The following is a 22,397-nucleotide window of genomic DNA, read 5'->3' as shown; positions in this document are numbered from 1 at the left end:
CAGCAATCGGAATGCCCTTCAGCAGGGGAATGGCTAAATAATATGGTAAATGTACTCTGGTAGCTCAGACGGTAAAGAATCAGCCTGCAATGTAGGAGACCCGGGTTCAATCCCTGGGTTGAGAAGATCCCCTGGAGAAGGGGATGGCAACCCATTCCAGTATTCTTGCCTGGAGAATTCCATGGGCAGAGGAGCCTGGCGGGCTACAGTCCATGGGGTCACAGAGTCAAACACAACTGAGCGACTACACACACACACACACACACACACACATATACACACACACACTTGTTGCCCTTAAAAAGAATGAGGACAAGTGGCTCACTCTGATCAGAAAAGATGCCCACTCTTTATTGTGGAGTGAAAACGTCTAATTGCAAGCTAACATGGACAGTATTTTTATGATTAAAAAATAAAAAAAGATTGCTGGGGACTTCGCTGGCAGTCCAGCGGTTGAAATTCTGTGCTTCCACTGCAGGGAGCGCAGGTTCAATTCGTGGTTGGGGAGCTAAGATCCTGCATCCCCACTGGTGTGGCCCCCCAAATAAATAAAAACTAAAAAAAAAAAAAAACAGATTGCTGCACTGCCGGTCAATATTGCTGTAACTATGACCACAACCGGCATGAGAAACAGTAGGGATGAATCTATTAGTGGTGATGCGTTTTGCATGTATATGTGTGTGGAAGGGAGTTAGGGAGGTTCAGAGGTGGGTGGAGAGGAGGCTACTACATCTTTTTGTGTCATTTAAAAGATTTAAAAATGTACGTACAGTGAGATGCATGTCATACAGTTCTGGGTTTGAATATAGACTTAAGATTCTTGTGACAACCACCACAAATGGGCCACAGAACAATGTCAACACCCCCCAAAATTCTCTCTTGCTACCTCTTTGTAGTCAGTTATTCAGTTACTCAGTTGTGCCCGACTCTTTGTGACTCCACGGACTGCAGCACGCCAGGCTCTCCTGTCCTCCACCATCTCCCACTCCTGCCTAGAGAATCCCATGGACAGAGGAGCCTGGCAGGCTGCAGTCCATGGGGTGGCACAGAGTCAGACAGGACTGAAGCAACTTATCACACACGCATGTCCACTGAGTCAGTGATGCCATCCAACCATCTCATCCTCTGTCTCACCCTTCTCCTCCTGCCCTCAATCTTTCCCAGCATCAGGATCTTTTCCAGTGAGTTGGCTCTTTGTTCAGGTAGCCAAAGTACTGGAGCTTCAGCGTGGTGAGAGAAGGCGATCTTCAGGACAATAGCACCACATCTGTTGAGGGGGTATGGGTCCCATCCTGGCTCTGCTGGGGGGGGGGGGGGGAGTTACCGCACTGGGAAGCAGGCAGGGATAAGCAGATGCACACGGTTTGAGGAGCCCAGAGAAGGCAGGGAAACTGAGGCCCAGAGTGTGGGCAACACTTACTTGCCAGGAAGGGACCGTGGGGGGAAGGAGAAGGATAAAAAGAAGGGTAGGTATGAATGAAGTTGGTTTTCTTTAAGAATAAAAGACATGAATATATTTCTAGGACACCTAAAGAAAAAAAAAAACCCCACCAAACTCCTTGTATTCTACTTAAACAAACTTGAATACACTGAAATAACTGCCATTAGAGAAGGTGACAACCTCATTGAACTCATTTCCTTCAGAAAATGTCCCTGACATCCAAAGACAAGAGGGACATCTACCTACACTCACCACCTGCTGCCTCCCTAGGCCCTAGGTTCCTGGACGGCAAGGCTGCCAGGCTCTTCCTGACTGCCTTTCGGGGTCAGAACAGCACATTATCCAGCTACTATCCAAAATATCCAACAAGTGTCCACCACAACATAGAAGATAAATCACACACACACACAACTAGAAGGAAGGTGAACAGGAATAACATCTAGAGAATGAACTTAAAAGTGATGACTTTATTCTATATATGTTTAGTATTTCACCATTTTTTCCTATGCTAATTCTAATCCTGTGAGCAGAAAGGTGCTTCCAGCCTGGTAATTTAGACTGTGGGACAGACTGGTCCCGGCCAGCTGAGTCAGCAGTACATGGGATTCTTAATCCCAGGGTTGTGGGTTCTAGCCCCATGCTGGGTGGTTGCTCCTCAATATTTGGGCTTCCCGGTTGGCTCAGACAATAAAGAATCTGCCTGCAAGGCAAGAGACCCAGCTTTAATCCCTGGGTTGAGAAGATCCCCCAGAGAAGGGAATGGCCATCTACCTCAGTATTCTTGCCTGGAGAGTTCTGTGGACAGAGGAGCCTGGTGGGCTACTGTCCATGGGATGGCAGAGTCGGACATGACTGAGTGACTACTACTTTCACCTTCACAGATTGGTCCAGCAGGGGGTGGGGACTGCCCTGCACACATCCAGGGCCATTCACCTGCTACGGCAAGTGAAGTGAGCAGATTAATAGGTCTCCTTCGTGCCGACGAGCACAAACGTGCTGGGCTCACAGTGAATACCCCAAGGTGCCCTGTGAGACTCAGCCCAGGGGGCAAGCTGGGATCCTGTTTACTGCAACAACCCATCTGGGGCCCCTCCATCACCCAGCTTATGGTCGCACCCCCTCAGGGGGACAGGGGAGGTGGCAGCCCATCTGGGGCTCTGGATAAGGTGCTGTCATAACGAGATAATGAACAGCAACAATTAGGCCTTTCTAGAAAACTGGATAATATGTATTACAACTTTTTATTATCTGTTTATGTGAATTTAATTGCCTTCAGCTGCTATAATTTGGGAGCAAGGAAGGTAGCAGAAGTTATAATAACGAATTGAACCACAGGCAGACCCAGTGTCTGGGGAAGGAGTGGAGACTGCTTCACTTAATGGGCTTCTGGAGCCGGGGCTCTGAGACTCTGCTCTGGCCTGTGGGAGGCAGCCCCCAGACTCCACGGTCCCAGGTGGGACCAGAGAGCAGCCCCACCCTCTGCTGGCTCTCATGCCTCAAGTCTGGAAAAGGAAATGGCAACCCACTCCAGTACTCTTGCCTGGAGAATCCCATGGACAGAGGAGCCTGACGGGCTACAGTCCACAGGGTTGCAAAGATTTGGACACGACTGAGCAACTAAACAACAACTGAGAGGGTCAGTTCCCAAAAGAATGTAAGAATTATCTCCTCTCTTTGCACAGATATGAAAATCACTCCCTGTGCCCCCTATAGTGACCTAGATTCTTCCCCTCCAGAATTCACTCGAGTCAGTTATTTCCATGGCTTAGGGAATGCTAATAAAGTTAGACAGATGAGACAATTCTCTTCCACTATTTAAGCAAAGAAATGAGTAAGTGTATATTGTACTTTATGTGCTGGGCTAAGTTGCTTCAGTTGTGTTCAGCTGTGCCTCAACCCACGGATGGAACCCGCGTCTCTTATGTCTCCTGCAGTGGCAGGTGGGTTCTTTACCACTAGTGCCACCTTAATCAAAGAAAAAAAAGAAACAGATTGTTTTTTCTATGATCTCTAACTACAGACCATTCCAGCCAACTGTTCTTAACAATGAACAAGGCCTAACCCTCCCAGCTTAGGCAGAGGAAATTATAAATTGTCAATGTGTCAAGCATTGCCCTCTGAAGTTTCTTTTCCAGCTCTGACCCTGAAGCCGAGTATCCTGTGTTTAAGTTCCATTCATTTGGCAAGCCCGTGACATCTTCAATTCTAGGCCACGGAGGTGGACGGTGCTGACGTCAGGGTTTTACCTGTAGCCCCCTCCTCCATGGCTAGTTCAGTGGCTTTTTGAGTCACTCTATAATAGCTTCAATAATCTGTAAATTTGCAGAGTGATCACCAGTTACAGTTTGAACCTCCCCCAAAGCTCCCTATTATTCTAATGCAACAGCAGCAACGCAAATTACAGTGGAGCCAAGGGGTCTGAATCAGGAAAGTTACCTGTGGTGGCTCTTTTGGGGATGTTTTCCTGGAAACTTCACCTGCATCTTTGGGCATTGCCTTAGGAATTTAGAGCCCCTGACTATCTTTTTTTTTAAATTTTCTGATTTTTTTAAAAATTTATTTTAAATTGGAGAATAGTTGCTTTACCACGTTGTGTAGGTTTCTGCCATAAAACAGCTCGAATCAGCCGTAAGTATACGTGTAACCGCTCCCTCTCAAACCTCTCTCCCACCCGCCGCCCAATCCAGGTGGTCACGGGGCACCGGGGGCGCTCCTGGTGTCACAGAGCGACTCCCCACTAGCTGCCATTAATACTTCATATATGGTGACGCGCGTGTTTCAGTGCTGCTCTCAGTCTCTCCCACCCTCTGCTTCCCCCACTGTGTCCACACAGAGCCCTTCACACACTGTTCTTTTACTAATATCTCAGGAGAAAGACCACAGCGTCTTTGAACCTGTCTTTGTGTGTGCCCTTCATCTCTCATTTAGGGTGTGGGATCCCTAAGAACTGGCTTCTATTTCAGCTGTTCCACAATGAGCCCTAAAGGAGGCCTAGACTCACAGCACCCACTTAAAATATCCTGAAAGTTGTGCTGTTTTATAAAATCTACCACGGAAAATTTCTCCTTAGGGCCCCCATACCTCACACACACACACACACCTTGCATGCCTAGTTCCATTTTTGGCACACCAACTGCCATTAATAAATAAAAGAAATCAGCCATAAGAGATTCTTTAGCTCTGCCGAATATCTGTTTCCAACAGATTTCATGAGACACTATAAATAGTGACGCATGTCAAAGACACAGAAAGGTCCTCTATTTTGTGTCTTATTTTAAAAGGCAGTTGCTTTAGAACTTTCTTACTTTCTACCCAAACCTTAACACCATCTCCCTTTGGGGACAGTTCATGCCTCACCCACTGAGGAACTCACAGACTCGTGACTCCAATAAAGGAGATGCTTCCTGTGTGAGGCTGGGCCCTGGGAGCCTGGCTGTTAAATAGGAGGAGCTTTTTCCTTGGGAGGAAAGGTCATAATGATGCTAAGTGATAGCAGAGCCAGATGCTTCATTTATTACCAAGAACCAGCTCAGGCCCCAGGAGGACCTCCATCCAGAGAACACACATGTCCCGGGAGTCTGGGCCTCTGGACGAAGCAGCATGTGAGTGGTCCACTGAAGAGCCCACCTCCTCCTGGAATGTTCCTACATCTTCCTGACTTCTCTGAACACCGCACATGGGATCTTAGTTCACCAACCAGGGATGGAACTGGTGCCTTTTGCACTGGAAGCAAGGAGTATTAACCAGTGGACCACCAGGGACGTCCCCTCCATTTCTAACTCTTCATCAAATACATCAGTGCTGTCAACAGAAATTTTTAGTTTTCTTCCAGTTCTCCGGCAGCAAGGTTTTCACCGAAAGCATTTACATGCCTCACGGATGCCCAGAGAGACGGTCCAGCTGACCTGATCTCCCCCTGCCCCTCTGCACATACCCTCCCCAGGCCGCTCCACCTGGTCTCTTACCAGCTGCCCTGTGGGGTGACCTCCTCTCAGCCCGGCTCTCCTTCCGGGGCTCCACGGGCAGCCCCACCTTCTCCGGGTCCCCAGAGCTGGTGTCGGGGGGCGCAGGCAGCTGCGGGAGCGTGAGGGTCTGTAGCAAGGGCTTCCTGGGCAGGGGCGGCTTGGAACTGAGCTGCTCCGTGGGCCGGGTCTTGGCCTTCCCGGGCTCACTGGGGGGCCTGGCGCCTCGGGTGGAGGGGCCGCTCCCGGGAGGCCCCTTGTCGTCTCTGGACAGCAAGCTCAGCCCTCCTCTCTCCAGCCTGACCTCCGCGCTGTACCTCTTGATGGCCTTCCCCTCCGGGCAGGGGGCTTCTCTGTGTTTGAAGGACAGAGACGTGGAGCGGAGCTTGACGGGGAAAGGGCCTCCTTCCCCGCCTGCCGCCCGCTCCTGGGCAGCTGGGTGGGCCGTGTCCGGAGAGCCGCGCTCGGCCGGGGCAGGCGACTTCCGAGGGCCGGGCTTGGGGCCCTGGGGCTCGGGGGCCGCCGGGAGGTCGTCGAGGGCGGCCTCGCTTTTCCAGGCCGGGCCGCTCCGGAGAAGCGGCAGCCGGACAGCCGGGACACGGGGCTCCAGCAGGCGGCCTCCCGCGCGCGGCCACTCCCGGCCAGACGACACGGAGAACTTCTTGGCGGCCCCGCTCGCCTCGCAGCCTCCACGCTCCGTCTTGCGCTCCGGGGCCCCCAAGGGGGACCCCGCCCGCTCGGCCTTTGGGGGACCCCGGGGGGCGGCCCCCTGCTCTGGGGATCGGGGTGCGGGCACCTGGGGAGGCGCCTCGGAGGCGGGCGGCGAGGGGGCCTTGTGCTTCAGGCAGCTCTTGGGGGGCGGTGGGCTGGGCGCCACGGCCGTACTTTCTAGCCCTGCACCCTCGGGCGCCGGCAAGTCCAGCGTCGGCAGCGTCTCCTTCTGGCCCTCCCTGTCTGTTCCGTCGGGACCAGGAGGCGTCTCCGGGTTGGCGGCCGGGCCCGGCTCAGGAGGGGTCGTGTCCCCCTCGGGGACGCACGGAGACAGTCGATCCTCGACGTTGTCTTCTGATGCACAAACCGCCTCATCCGCTGTGTCCCCGCCGGGGGGACACGCGCTTTCCAAGGACACGTCCTCCCTCTGGTTCTCGCTGTCGGGATTAGGGTGGGGGGAGCCTTCTGGGCGGAATGGGGACTCCGAGTGGGGAGCTCGGCCTGACAGGGGCTCTGTGACCTCCATGACCTCCAGGGTGGCCTCCGGGGTGGCCTCTAGGGTGGCCTCTGGGGTGCCCTCCGGGGTGGCCGGGTGGCTGGAGGGGTTCTCCCCTGGGGGGCTCTCCTCCTCCGTGCTGGCAGTGAGCGCCGGGCAGTGCCGCAGGCGCGCCCGCCGTAGCCGTGGCCCTGCGGGTGGCAGCACGGTGGCCGGCCCCTCTGGCTCAGAGCCTCCGTCCTGTCCTGCCTCCTGCTGCCCAGAGCTGGGTGGCTCCTCCTTGCTGACTTGGAGTAGCGGTTTCTCATCGTCTTCCTCCTCCTCTGGGGTGCAGGTCAGATCGCTCAGGGATTCCGACTGTGCTCTCTGAAAGTAAAGGGACAATGGACGAATATTAGGAAGCTGATGGCCTCCCCATAGGGCTTCCCAAGTGGCCCAGTGGTAAAGAACCCACCTGCCAATGCAGGAGACACGGGTTCCATTCCTGGGTCTGGAAGATGCCCATGAGAAGGGAATGGCAACCCACTCCGGTATTCTTGCCTGGGAAATCCCATGGACAGAAAGTCCATGGGGTTGCAAAGAGCTGGACACAACTAAGCGACTAACACTTTCACTTTCTTTTCATGTCCCCTTTGCACTTGGAGAACTGGAAGCTCCAAGAGGTCCCCGGCTCCGCCAAGACCGAGCTAATAGGTGGCTGAGGGGCAAAGCTGTTCCCCCTGACCCCCATGCTGCCCCCAAGCCCATGTCCCATGTCAGTGCCCTCTTTTTCCAGGGTTGTGCACTCATAGTGAAGGCGGGCTGGTTTGCCTAAAAGCCAGTTCATGTCATGTCCAACACAGTCAATAGCAAACCATCTCTGTAGGACAAAGCCCAAACTTCTCAGCTAAATTTGAAGTCTTGTATTCTTCGGTTTTAAATTATTTCTCCCACTCCCTACTCAGGTCAAGCCAAGCCCCTGCCACTGTATGTGCCATATTCTGGATCTGAGTGACTAGTCGGCTGGCTGCCCCTCCGCTCACCTCCAGGGTTCCCCCAAGGACCTCCAGAGCTATCTCCAATTTCACTCCTGAAGAAAGCCTCGCCTGGTGTGGTGTGACAATGAGACATAGCCTTGGGGCTTCACTGGTGGCTCAGACAGCAAAGAGTCTGCCTGCAATGCAGGAGACCTGGGTTCCATCCCTGGATCAGGAAGATCCCCTGGAGAAGGGAATGACTATCCCACAGAGGAGCCTGGCAGGCTACAGTCCACGGGGTCACAAAGAGTCAGACACAACCGAGAGACTAACACTCCTGCTATTTTTCTTCTGAAAGGTCTCTGTAATCTACAGTTAGTCTACTTCCTCCCTGCTATCCACAAAGTCAAGTCCTCCTCTTTTAGGAAGGAAAGGAGATCAAGGTAAGCAAGATCATTCAAAAGCAAATGTGAAAATGACCAAAAGGCTGAGAGCGTTGAGGCTGGTGTTTCAATAAGACTTTAGGCCTGTCTTCAGATTTGTCAAGCTTCACCCTGGCTGCTGCACACGTGCAGTGACCTCCTCCCATCTTTTTAGGAGACACCCAGGGGACTGTCCGCGATAGGTTTCTGTTGTTGTTTTAACACTTTCCAGCTGGCATCTGCTTGCTCACACAAGATAACTGGGATGTTTGTGACGACACCAAAGCCACCTGTGCCAAGATACACAACCCTATTCCTCTGGTTTAAAAAGAGGAATATGTGAAACTCCCAGAAGAATTTTCAAAGGTTGCAGGTTCCTAAGGTGTTATTGGGGCATCCCAGGTGGTGCTAGTGGTAAAGAACCCACCTGCCAATGCAGGAGATGTAAGAGACGTGGGTTCAATCCCTGGGTCAGGAAGGTCCCCTGGAGGATGGCATGGCAACCCATCCCAGTATCCTTGCCTGGAGAATCCCATGGACAGAGGAGCCTGGCGGGCTACAGTCCATAGTGTTGCAAAGAGTCGGCCACAACTGAAGCGACTTAGCAAGCACGCAAGGTTTTACTGGTCTTTTGTCACTGCGGGAAATCCTTGATGTGGAAATCCTTTAGGATATGGGTCATGTCTTAAAATGACTGGAACTCAGGCTAAGTCAGCATAAAGTTGAGGAGCAGGCCTGGCTTGGGTACATCCAGCTTGAGCCACTGGCAGCTCCAAAGGGGTTACAGTGGGGGGCCAGGAAGGAGGAAGCTGGTATGGACCCAACAGTGACACAGGTGACACCTCTGTGCAATCCAGAAAATACAGACACCCCCAAAAACGTATCCATGTCTGCTCCTGACCCAGAAAGGGGGCAAGATGTGCAGAAGACAGAGTTTAAATCGAGGAATGACTGGGTTTACACAGACTGCCTAAATCAGTCTGTGTAAATCAGTAAATCAGTCTGAAATCTTCTTATTCTAAAAGATGGGGTTCAAAAGCTAAGTCAAGTTCAAAAGTAAAGAAAGAGGATGAGCTCTGCCCAAGGGACAGTAAGAGAGGATGATATATTTCCACCCGGATTATGAGCTAGGCTTCCTGCTGCCAAGTCCTGGCCAGGCAGTGGCTGGCTACACACACCCGCTTCCAGGGCAAAAGACATCCCCACTGGAAGGAAGCTCAGACCTGAGGGCCAGAGGGAGCTGGCTTTGCCCTGGTCCTGTGGCTGCCATCAGCATGAGGACAGGCAGATTGGAGTTACTGGGTCGTGCAAGTCCCCATGGCACTGAGCCTTTAACTGGAGAGACACTGCAAACATAAGCATTTGCCCAAATACCTAGGTCCCCCCAGTCTGCAGGGGGGGACAGGACAGGACATTAGCCTGAAGGTAACATGGCCTCCTCCTTTCTGCAGCGTTATTTCCCTCGGAATTCAATCCTGCTGGCCTGAGTTTAAAAACCGCCTTCCACAATCAAAGAATGTGAAAATCCTACGTTACTTCATGTAAACCTTTAGATGAAGAACAAAACTTATGTATGACTTTGGGCAAATTATACCATCTCTGAGTTCATCACTATTCCCTTTATTTAAAATCTAGTCCGTAAAGCAATTATATCAACTCTAGAATTTTAGTTCTGAGACATAAATTATAAACCACTTCCATAATATAATAAGCAAGAGACAGACAGGGAGGAAAAAAAAGAAAAGCGCCTTCCACATGCCCAGAGGAAAAGCCACTCTCTCCAGGGCATCCCTGGAATCTGAGAGGGCCCACCCACTGCCTCCAGCTGAAGTGTCCAGCTTGCCCTGGTACCTCATCAATACCTCATGATCTTGTCCTGAGGGAAGGAGGAAGGGATGTCCATCTCTGAGTATCCCTTTCTTAGCCCTGTCCTTCTCTGTGGCCAGGCAGGCCCCACACCCTGTGTCTCAGCTCCTCTGGGGATGAGGCACGGCAGCGGTGAGGGTGATAACTGTCCCGTGAACCTGATTCACTGCACGAGGGAGCTCTCAGCTCCCAGGGGGACAAGCTGACGACTGCCCTGGGCAGCACCTCTAAAGAGGGGTCCATCCTTACAGGGCACCACCCCTCTGTGCTAGGGGGGTCCTCTCCCCAGGCAGTGTCCATTCTAGTTGTTCAGCTTCTTCCCGGTCGTTCACTCACTCACCTGTTTGATCATTCATTCAGGCATTCCACTAACATCCACGGGGATGGCATCTCTGTGACTAGTGTTCTCTGGGGCTAGAAGCACAGTCTTCTCACAGAAAGTGAAAAAGTGCTAGTCACTCAGTCATGCCCGACTTTTTGTGACCCCATGGACTGAAGCCTGCCAGGCCCCTCTGTCCATGGAATTCTCCAGGTAAGAATACTGGAGTGGATTGCCACTTCCTTCTCTAGGGGATCTCCCCGACCCAGGGATTGAATCCAGGTCTTCTGCATTGTAGGCAGATTCTTTACTGTCTCAACCATCAGCGAAACCTAAGTGCCTCCATTTACAAAGGTCACATCTGTGTGTGGCCAGTGCCATGGAAAAAGTGCCCATGGTGATGGGCAGGGGGGCTGCTTTCCACAGGATGCTCAGGGGGAACCTCATAGGGAGGACCTGGGAGCCCATCCCCCCAAAGGGCTGAATAGGGGGTGTCCCAAGCAGGGGATACAGCAGGTCCTAAGGCCTGGGGTGGGTGACAACCTGCTGAGCTCCAAAAGAAGAAAGGAAGTCAAAACATGTTCAGTGAGAACAGGAGGAGATAAGCAGGCAGGGCCTGGTCATGCCAGGCCTGCAGTGTGGACATCACACTGAAGGCAGTGGAAACGAGGGGCCCCATGGCTCACAGCAGGTTCTTGGCACATGCTACAGAATGAATGACCGAACAAATATATAAGTGTTTTTGTTGGGAGGGGCTTATCTGACTTGGGTTGAAACCCCGAGCACCCCCAGCTTCTGGAGTCTGATCGTGGCCCCACAGATCTTAGGTCTCACGGGGTAGGTGGTGGCTCAGAGGATGGGGACCCTGCAGGGGAGGAGCAGGGTGTCTGGGTGCTTGGGGCCTGCCCACCCTGCCTCTGCCCGGTTACCGAGGACAGCCGCCTCATCTTGCTGGATCGCTGGTTGCGGGGCTTGACGAGGAGCTTGTGCTTGGCCGCAGAGTTGTCCAGGCAGGAGGAGAACTCTGGCGGGTAATCGAAGTCAGCCACGGGCACCATGCTGCTGTCCGAGGTCCTAGGGGAGGTGGAAGTTTCGCTCGCTTGCCTGGAGAAGAGCTGGTCTGGAGACTGCGGCCGGGACGAGGAAACCACACAGACCTTCAGGGGACAGGGAGCAGACAGGCCAAGCATCAGCCTCCTGATAAGACAGCAAACAGCACAGCCAGCACATCCGCCTCCCCTTTCATCATGCTCGTCTGTGGGCTCGGGGTTTGAAATGGTGGGTCAACCCTGCAGGCCCATCACTCATTTCCAGGAACCCGAGTCTGAGGTGCTCCATGGCTGGGTAACTCTGCCTTCGCCCACCCACAGCAGCTGCACAGGTGCTTCAGACAAGGAACTTTCTCCCATGAAACTGACCAGCCCGATTCCTCCGAGGGTGGGGTCTGGCTTGGCCCCCATCTCTGAAAGTCATGGGGAAGGCCCAGGAGTGTGAAAGAAGAGAAAGAATGCTCCAGTATTCTTGCCTGGAGAATCCCATGGACAGGGGAGCCTGGCAGACTACAGTCCATGGGGTTGCAAAGAGTCAGACATGACTAAGCAACTAACGCTTCTAACACTAGGTAACTTCATGTTTAATTTTTTTCAGGAACCATCATACTGATTTCCATGCAGCTGCACTATTTTACATTTCCACTAACACTGCACAAGGGTATCAATGTCTCTGTATTCTCTCCACCAACACTTGTTATTTTCTGGGTTGGTTTTTTTTTTTTTTTAACAGTAGCTGTCATAATGGGTGTGAGGTGGTGCAATGTTTACATTTTAACTCAAGACCATAAGTTTATGCACCTCAATATGATTTAGTCAATGGTCTTCTCAGGAATGAGGCAGCAACACGATGATACAGGTGGCCAGGGGCCTGTTAACATAATTATCTCCTACTATCTGATGCCATGAAATTAAAAGACGCCTGCTCCTTGGAAGAAAAGCTATGACCAACCTAGACAGCACATTAAAAAGCAGAGACATTACTTTGCCTACAAAAGTCTGTCTAGTCAAAGCTATGGTTTTTCCAGTAGTCATGTATGGATGTGAGAGTTGGACTATAAAGAAAGCTGAATGCCGAAGAATTGATGCTTTTGAACTATGGTGTTGGAAAAGACTCTTGAGAGTCCCTTGGACTGCAAGGAGATCCAACCAGTCCATCCTGAAGGAGATCAATCCTGGGTGTTCATTGGAAGGACTGATGTTGAAGCTGAAACTCCAATACTTTGGCCACCTGATGTGAAGAACTGACTCATTGGAAAAGATCCTGATGCTGGGAAAGATTGAAGGTGGGAGGAGAAGGGGACAACAGAGGATGAGATGGTAGGATGGCATCACCAACTTGATGGACATGAGTTTGAGTAAGTTCTGGGAGTTGGTGATGGACAGGGAGGCCTGGCGTGCTGCAGTCCATGGAGTCACAAAGGGTCGGACACGACTGAGTGACTGAACTGAACTGATCTGATGCAAGTATGAAGTTTATCCCTGTCGACTGAGAGAAGACAACTACTAAAATGAGGGGGTGGGACTTCCCTGGAAGGCCAGTGGTTTAAGACTCCAAGTTTCCACTGCAGGAGGCACAGGTTCAATCCCTGGTCGAGGAACTAAGATCCCACATGCTGTGCAGCCAAAAAATTTAAAAAAAAAATCTATTTGTAAAAATAAATAAATAAAATGAGGGAGAGAGGAATCTAAGTGAATATAATCTCTTTTAGTTCTGTGGTTTTATCGATTTGGGTTCGTACGGGAATAAAATAGGAAAAAATTTTTACATGAACCATAAGACATGGCCATGTCTCCCTCTGTGCCCATGGCTTTGACTCCCACCCAATCGCTGATGACTCGGGAAGTCACCTGTGACTGGACAGGTGATGTCTTCCCCAGGTAGTTCTCCTTAAAGTCACAGCAGGATGAGTCCATGTCATTCTGACTCCATGTCAGAACCCTTTGTCTGGAGGGACAGTGATATGCACGCTTGCTGAGATTTGGGTCTTCTTTCTTACTGCCTGGGAATCAAGAGAGCAAACAAGACGAACTGCTCTGCACATGGGGTGACTCTCACTCCGCAAGCGAGAGCGATCCCCAGTGACTACATGGGCCGGGGTCACGCCTTTGTAAACCTGAAGGACCCATATTCCCTGCCTGCTCTTCATGGGGCTCCCCTGAGTGCACCGTCCGAGCAGATGGTCCACCCTGGCTCTGAGGAGGGGGTCTGGGAAGGAGCTGAACGTCTCTGACACTGAACTTGGGCCATCACTGCTCGTCTTCCTGAAAGGGAACTGGACCCTCGCCTCTGTCTGAGCTGTCGTTCTGAGAGTCCTTGGGGCCACTTCCTGATCAAGGAGAATCAAGCTGTGAAGCAACTACGTGAGCTGGGCTGAGATCCGGGAGAGGAGGAGAAGCTGACTTCTCTTTCTATCTGCGGGCCGGCAGCTTCTGGAGCTCACTGCTTGCTCCCAGTGCCCCAGTTTTCCTGGAATCTGTGCTTCTGGATGATTCTGGAAGCGGAGCATTTAGTAAGAGTCTAACAAGTTGCTCTTTGTTGGGGGACTATGGATCAAAGAGCCCTGAGGAAGTAGCCTGGGATTGAGAGGCTTCTGTGGGGTGACCCTGGGTGACAGCTACTTTACCCTGACCATTCTCACAAAGAGGGGCCCTGCCACGGAGGAGGGGGTGGAGTGTGGTGCATGGGGAACGGGTCCCTGCACGGGGCAGGTCTGGGGGGAGAAGGGGAGGCACGGAGCTGCCCGAGTCCATCCCGTGCCCCGCCAGACCCCAGAGGTGACGGATCTAGGCTGCGGCCTCACTGGCAGTGACGATGTGTCACCTTTTGCCGGCAGAGCGCTACCGTCTCCCTTGCTCTCTTCCTTCATCACCCAGAGCAAATGAGACCTGCCAGTTTGCCACCCTGGGCCCCCCGTTAGCTACTTAATGGCAGAAAACCCAGGCAAGGACCTCTGAGGTGTCCTTTTGCCTAAGCAAACATCATCTGTTGTTACCTCACATGGTAATGCAATTTTAAAAATAATCCCATATATTTTCTGAAAAACCTATTCCACCAGAAAGTGTTTCCTTGGCAGTGTCACCAAATACATTTTACTGAAGACCTTTTTTTCATAATAATCTTCATTAAGTTTCTCTGTTGAGCAAGTGGGCCTGTGTGAGGTGTCACAACAGGAAAAGATCAAACAGCCCACAGTCCCATCCTTTTGGGGTTCATGGTTCTATTATATCAAATGCTGTGTGTTACATAAATGCATTTAAGAGTGCATTGTTTCCCCCTCTTGGTTGACTCCTTGGGCCCTAAAAACTTTCAGGGCACAAAATACGGTCATTGCATCTTCAAAAGCACAGTAATAAATATTTTATTTTTTTTAAGTCTTAAAGGCTCAAATTTTGGTTACCGATGATGCCAGTGAATGGGTCCTATTACCCAATTAAAAAAAAAAAAAGAACGTCACTACGAAAGGAGGGATGTTGAGGAGGACAAGGTCAGCCCTGCCCTGGATGAGTGGCTCCCAGTCAGCTGACTATGGAATTTGTGCATCATAGCACTTTGTGGGTTTGAGGCTGGGTTCACACTTGAATCCTTAACAGATTTAGAAGCTACCAACTCTCCTGTGCTGTCTGTCCCAGCTAAATGCAGAGAACCACGTTGCTGGGAAAGTCAGAGAACCATGGGATGGGGTGGAGGTGAGTCAGCCTATAGCGGTTCACGCTCCCCCACCACAGGGTACAAAACACACGAAATCACACCCATTCCTGAGGCTCCGCCAATGAAGATGCCAAGATATGTGTGTTACACGGCCATCAGCCTGTCACCTCTTCCCTGCACCTAAGGGGTGCAGGGCGGGCTTGGAGTCCAGGAGATGGGCCACACCTTCCCCCGTGTCTTCTCTGCTTTCTTGTCCAGCTGGGAAAGCAGGTATGGGTGGCCCGCTGCCCTTTGACCTGCTCATGGAGCAAGCAGGGCAGAATTCTGGAAGGAGTCATTCTCTGGCCTGCTGTGTGGGAACCCCTGCCCTGGGTGTGTTCACACTCAGCTATACCACAGCCCTTCCTCTGCCTTCTGAGAACCCACAGCCACACCCAAGTCAGGTAAATACTCCTTTTCCTGCTTCTGAACTCTGGTGCTGGAGAAGACTCTTGAGAGCCCCTTGGACTGCTAGGAGATCAAACCAATCGATCCTAAAGGAAATCAACCCTGAATATTCACAGGAAGCACTGATGCTGAATTTGCAGCTCCAAAACTCTGGCCACCTGATGTGAAGAGCCGACTCATTGGAAAAGACCCTGAAGCTGGGAAAGATTGAAGGGAGGAAGAGAAGGGGATGACAGAGGATGAGCTGGATGCCATCATCGACTCAATGGACATGAGTCTGAGCAAACTCCAGAATATAGTGGAAGACAGGGAAGCCTGGTGTGCTGCAGTCCATGGGGTTGCAAAGAGTCAACACGACTGAGTGACTGAACAACAATCTGCCTTTGCAGGGGAGCTTCTGAGCTTCCCAGCTGAAGTGCTGCTGAATCTATTTCAGAGCAGTACAGAATCTGCAGAACTCCACCAAGGATGGCCCTTGACCAGGGCACTCAGACCCTCCGTGGGCACACAGGCAGGGTGTGGGTGTGGAACTGGTAATTCCAACTCCACCCACCCCACCAGGAGGCTTGTCTACAAGGGCAAAATGATCATCTGTTTCGTCATTTATGCATTCGTGTAACACCAGTGATAAATATTTCATCATTCAGCCCACCCTATGGACTCAGATGGTGGCACTGTGAGCTATGTTGTTTCTATACAAGGAAAAAAGGCTCAGTTCTTCCTCCTGGATTTCAAAGTGGATGGGGGGCTTCTGGGATCAGTTCCCCACCTTATGGGGTCAGAGACACCTCTCCTGCTTGTCAAACTTTCCCTGCTGCCCTGTCCACCAGCGCCACATCTCACATTTCTACCCCTAAACCAACAAACTCAGATGCAGGAGCCTAGACTAAATCATGTGTTACCACTCTCTTCTTGTGCTCACTCACGCAGTCATGTCTGACTCTTTGTGACCTCACGGACTGTAGCCTGCCAGGCTCCTCTGTCCATGGGATTTCCCAGGAAAGAATACCAGAGTGGCTGCCATATCCTCTTTCAGATCCAGGGATCAGACTCACGTCTCCTGCACTGGCAGGCAGATTCTTTACCACTGAGCCACCTGGGAAGCCCCCTTCTCCCTCCAGCCAAATATCATGATGACAGAAAGCAGACTCAAAGCTGTTTCCCTTTTTTAAATGGAATACCTGGTCTGGTCATCTGCTCAGACAGGAAAAATGAGGTTGATTGTGTCAGATCTACAGCCACCATGGAAAATGTTCCCCAAACCATATCCCTGAATGAGACCTGAATTTCTGCTCAAAGAATGAAAATAAATACAGCCCAAGGACCGACAGTGGGTTCCAGGGAGCTGGCTGGAATCCCTCCGGGCTGCACTGAGCATGACTCGTCACGGGAATCTTAGGGGAACACACACAGCGTCCACCAGAGTCCCCGATGGCCCTGGGTGGAGGCAGGGGGAGGAGGGGGAGGGAGCCGGGGTGGCGCGGGTTGCACTTGCCTTTATGGTAGTGCCGGAACCAATGTCATGAAGCAGGGACATCTCTGGGGGGCTCCTGGGCAGACCATCATCCTCAGAGCTCATGCCGGCATCATCTCCCCGCTTGGTTGGAAGGCTCCCGGGAGGAGGAGGCGGCCCCATTTTCACATTGCACTGTATTTTTAACTAGATTGGAATAAAGAACATTTGCTGTAGTTTTCATCAGTGACTTTTCTCCCCAAATTCCCCTGCTGTAATTCCTTCATTCTGGAGGTATTTTTAACATCCTTGCCCAGGCCGGGGAGCTAAATAAACTCAGTGTCTGCCACCAGTTCTCCCGCTGTCATCTTGAAAGTGAGTGGTTATAAATGAGAATGAGACATGGTCCAGTTGTAACTAACTGGGCGAGTCTTGGGAGAGCTGTGATGTGCATTCGATTAGGCTTTAAAATATATCAAGGAAAAGCACGAATCATTTTAAGACTTCCCAATGCATATCCGCTGCCCAGAAAAGTTTACCTGCAGAGCTTTAATCCGGTCGCACACATTTTCTTGGGAAAACACCCGCACGGGCCGAGGAGGGTCCTGCCCCGATTCAGGGATGAAAATACTGTCGTGGGAGAGGGCCCGGCTTCCCAGAGTGCCCCTCGAGTCCCTAGAAAGAAAGAGGCGCTGTGACTATGGGTGTGCCCCCGTCTCTCCCCTAGGGGGGCTCGGGATGAACGTAGGGGTATGAGGGTAAGGGCACACCCTGCAGCAACCCTCTAGCCACGTTTAGTTTCCATCAAATACCACGGTCAACTATTGGAAGCTTTGTAGAGCTAGGAATTTTCCTGACATATCTGAAGGTGGTGTGAATTCTTTTCATTAAGGGGAAAACCAAGGTCTGATGAGGTGAGAAGTCCAGAACAGCAGGCCTGCAGAGAGGAAGGGCTGGCAGGGGGCCTGGGCTGCCTGGCAGGCTGTGGAGTGGGCCGTGCTGCACGCCCGGAGAGGCTCAGGTCGTCCCTTGTGGCCGAGCATGCACTCCCTTGGGGGGCTGGAGGCCGTGTTTGCACAGGAGAATGAGGGCCTGCTGGACAGAGGCATGTGGTCCAGAGCACATTCCTGAATTTGAAATGAGGATTGGGGGCTTCCCGGGTAGCCCAGTGGTAAAGAATCCGCCTGGCAATGCAGGAGACATGGGTTCAATCCCTGGGTCAGGAAGATAGCCTGGAGAAGGGAATGTTCCAGTTTCTTGCCTGGGAAATCCCAAGGACAGAGGAGCCTGGTGGGTTAGAGCTCACGGGGTTTCAGAGTCAGACATGACTGGGTGACTAACAACAAAAGAACAGATCAGGAAGACCCTGCACGCCTCGCAGCAGCTAAGCCCTGGGCCACAGCTCTCGAGCCGGAGATCCCTCCCAGGAGCAGCAACCACTGAGCCCGAGAGCCCTGGAGCGGGCTCTGCAGCAGGAGAAGCCACCGCAGCGAGAAGCCCGAGGGCGGCAACCCGCTCACTCCACAGACTAGCGTAAAAGCCCGGGCAGCAAGGAAGACCCAGCACAGCCGAAAATAAATGAATAAACAATTTATGAAATGAAAACCGCCAAGTGCAAAGCCACGCCCCCCCCCCCCCACTACTGGTGATGTTATTAGTGTGACTCGGCCAGTGTGTAGATGGCAGGCCCTTCGGGCGTCATCGGCGCAGCCCCTTCCCCGGCCCCAAGCTCCAGGCTCCAATTGGAAACGGAACCCACAGGATGTTCACAAACGTCCTAAGAGGTTGTGGCAGTCCGTGTCAGACTTTCCTAGTGGCACTGGCAACCTGAACAATAGGTGGAAGGAGGTGACTCAGATGAGACGGAGAAGGAAGGAAAGCCCGGCCCGCAGACATTGCCATCTTCAGCACCAGCGCTGCCCCCCAACCCCGCCCTGGGCATCCTGTCCCCTGGGAGACCCTGGGGACGCCTGTGTGTGCCCTGCTCCACCACAGACCTAACTGCACTGGTTGGTGATGTGAGACGCCCGGGCCCTGGGGCCCTGCGCAGTAGAGCTGCGATGCTTGCACCTGGGCACACCTCTTCGAGAGCAACAAAATACGAGGAAACGGCATGGGACTGAAAATAACTGCACGCATATGCAGCTGGGGCAAATTCTGGACAGAAGATACGAAGAGACCAGAAAACCCAACTGCTACTTCTGAAGAGAGGGGAACAAAAGCAGGGGGCTGTGCATGTCCGTTGCACACAGCTCCAGCTAAGGGGTGGGCAAACCACCTAAGCCACCCCTCTGGCCCGACCCCTGGACACACCTCTACCCTCACCCCATATAAGGAACAAGTTCATCCCTTCTCAAGGAGCCAGCAAGCAAGAGAAACTATTGCTTGTTGTCATTTCCCCCTGTTTCAGCAGGGGCCCACGTAAAGCCTTGCCTGAATTTCTTCTCTGGCCTCTATTTCTATTGATTATGCTAAGTTGCTCAGTCATATCTGACTCTTTGCAACCCTATGAACTGTAGCCCACCAGGCTCCTCTGTCCATGGGATTTCCCAGGCAAGAATACTGGAGTGAGTTGCTATTTCCTTCTCGAAGGGATCTTCCCGACCCAGGGATTGAACCTGCATCCCCTGTGTCTCCTGCATTGGCAGCTTGATTCCTTACCACCTGCAAAACCTGGAAAGCCCAAGGAGGCCAAGAACCCTGGTCAGTAACACTTCCAGCCAGCACAGTAAGTGTGTAAGTGCGGAACTTGAGGTTCACAAGTGTCCTCACATGTCTGGGAGAGAGTGAGGCCCAGTGAAAGAATCAGGAGGGCCCCTCTGCCAACAACTCGTCACAAAGGTCACAGGCACACCTGGGGCTCCCTCCCAGCCTCTGAAACCATAATCACTGCCCAAACACCTCCGCTCTGCAAGTGACTAGAATTCGAGAGAGCGTGGAAAAGACCCACCGTGAAGACAGAAAATGCCCTATGCTCAAGGCCACCGATGACAGCAGCATTTATAAACGCAAAAGGCGGGAGACAGACCACATGCCCCCCAGTCGGTGGATGAATAAGCTATGGGACGTCAGGTAAGAGATAACAGAGGCTCTGCAGGTGACCAGGGGGGTGAGGCGCGTCCTTGGCTACAGGCGACACCAGAGCCTACGAAGGGAAAAATAAACATGAGCTGTGTTTATGGTGGGTTAGCTCTGAGTGGGAGCGGGGTACGGACATGTATGAACATACGTGTGTTTGTGTATGTCTTTTAAAAGGCCTTTTGTTTTTGTTATTTTAATGTCTTGGCTGCACTGGGCAGCATGTGGGATCTTAGTTCCCTGACCAGGGCTTGAGCCTGCACCCCCTGTATTGGAAGCATGGAGTTTCAACCACTGGACCCCCAGGAAAGTTCCCATGTATATTCTTTCAAAAATAAAAAATGGAGGCTGAGGAACAAATGAATAAAAACAGTCTCCTTGGTGAACAGAACAAGATGGGGGGACAGGGTTCCAGAGTATTTACTTACAATTACAATTTTGTCTTTGAAACTATGTAAACATTTGGCATAGTTAAAAGACGAAACCAAACAAAAAGGGAAATCAATTGGTCTCTAAAACCAGAAAACAAACAAGTCTAATTTTATATCAGGTTGTTGGCATAACCACACAGAGAAAAGAATGATTTCAAGAGACTTTAGCTTGATATCCAAGCGACTCTTCACTGTGCATCCATAACAGGATACATTCTAAGACCAAAAAACACAAAGACAGCAAATTTTAATTCTTATATTAGTAGCAATGTTGATTAAAAAAAAAAAAAACACAGAACGATCTTTATAGTATGTAACCTCTGTGTGGGGAAGGGTGTAATAAAATTATTATAAGTATATTATATGATGAAGAAAATAATTTTGTTAGTCTCATTAAGAACCAAGATTTCCAGTATTAGAGAAAAATGAATTCAAACAAAGAATTAAGGAAGTAAAATTTTTGTAAAATTAAATCTGAACTGGAAATATTAGTGAATTAATGATTTATTTTTCTCTCTTAAAAAAAAAAAAACCATTTCCTAGCTATATCTAGTGGAAAGGCTTAGAAGCAATGATAGCCGACTAGTCAATCCTAAAGGAAAGCAACCCTGAATATTTATTGGAAGGACTGATGCTGAAGATGAAGCTCCAATACCTTGGCCACCTGATGCAAAGAGCCAACTTGCTGGAAAAGACCCTGATGCTGGGAAACATTGAGGGTAGGAGAAGAAGGGGGCAACAGAGGATGAGATGGTTGGATGGCGTCACCGACTCAATGGACATGAGTTTGAGCAAACTCCGGGAGATGGTGATGGACAGGGAAGTCTGATGTGCTGCAGTCCATGGGGTTACAAAGAGTTGGACGTGACTGAGTAACTGAACAACTAACAATCATCACCTCTGGCAGGCAAGCTGTGGTCTCTAAAAACCACTTCACGCTAAAGGAACCTGTGAAGAAATGGCTGATTACAGGTCTAGTGCAGGAAATGTGCAAAATAATCTAAAATTTCTCAACAGGCAAGAAAGAAAAGAACCCTTCAGAAACAAATGGAATGTCAAAACATCAAAAGAACAAGGAACTAATCTGAAGTGACCCTCAGTACCATAAGATGGGATAATGTGAGCATAAAAATAAATAAAGATTGGGACTTCCCTGGTGATTCAGTGTAATTCTAAGTCTAATATTATTAATTGGTAGTCTTATATCAGGCTTCCCTGGTAGCTCAGCTGGTAAAGAATCCACCTGCAATTCAGGAGACCTGGGTTTGATCCCTGGGTTGGGAAGATCCACTGGAGGAGGACATGGCAACCGACTTCAGTATTCTTGCCTGGAGAATTTCCATGAACAGAGAAACCTGGATTGACTGGTTGGATTTCCTTGCAGTCCATGGGACTCTCAAGAGTCTTCTCTGACACCACAGTTCAAAAGCATCAATTCTTTGGCGCTCAACTTTATAGTCCAACTCTCACATCCATACATGACCGCTGGATAAACCATAGCTTTGACAAGACGGACCTTTGTTGGCAAAGTAATGTCTCTGCTTTTTAATGTGCTGTCTAGGTTGGTCATAACTTTTCTTTCAAGAAGCAAACATCTTTTAATTTCATGGCTGCAGTCACCGTCTCCAGTGATTTTGGAGCCCAAGAAAATAAAGTCTCTCACTGTTTCCATTGTTTCCCCGTCTATTTGCCATGAAGTGATGGGACTAGATGCCATGATCTTAGTTTTCTGAATGTTGAGCTTTAAGCCAACTTTTTCACTCTCCTCTTTCACTTTCATCAAGAGGCTCTTTAGTTCTTCTTCCCTTTCTGCCATAAGGGTGGTGTCATCTGCATATCTGAGGTTATTGATATTTCTCCTGGCAATCTTGATTCCAGTTTGTGCTTCCTCCAGCCCAGCGTTTCTCATGATGTACTCTGCATATAAGTTAAATAAGCAGAGTGACAATATACAGCCTTGATGTACTCCTATCCCAATTTGGAACCAGTCTGTTGTTCCATGTCCAGTTCTATGCTTCCATGCTTCCATGCTACCATATCCATGCTTCTTGACCTGCATACAGATTTCTCAGGAGGTAGGTCAGGTGGTCTGGTATTCACATCTCTCTAAGAAT

At 50.8% G+C, this 22,397-nt stretch overlaps 1 protein-coding gene across 6 annotated transcripts in view; it reads right to left on the bottom strand.

Moving 5' to 3' along the window:
• Positions 1-22,397, bottom strand: part of CRACDL (CRACD like) — a 125,461-nt gene that overhangs the window by 10,491 nt on the left and 92,573 nt on the right. For all 6 annotated transcript variants that reach the window (XM_043918632.1, XM_043918633.1, XM_043918635.1 and 3 more), the window contains exons 4-7: positions 17,314-17,449; positions 16,817-16,981; positions 11,103-11,330; positions 5,407-6,976 (exon numbers count right to left, since the gene is read on the bottom strand). In XM_043918632.1, coding sequence (XP_043774567.1) covers positions 5,407-6,976; positions 11,103-11,330; positions 16,817-16,981; positions 17,314-17,449 — 2,099 coding nt within the window. The remainder of the gene's footprint in view (positions 1-5,406; positions 6,977-11,102; positions 11,331-16,816; positions 16,982-17,313; positions 17,450-22,397) is intronic.

Source organism: Cervus elaphus, chromosome 11, assembly GCF_910594005.1.
Source record: "Cervus elaphus chromosome 11, mCerEla1.1, whole genome shotgun sequence".
Taxonomy (NCBI): Eukaryota; Metazoa; Chordata; class Mammalia; order Artiodactyla; family Cervidae; genus Cervus; species Cervus elaphus.
This window is presented reverse-complemented; position numbering and strand designations above follow the sequence as displayed.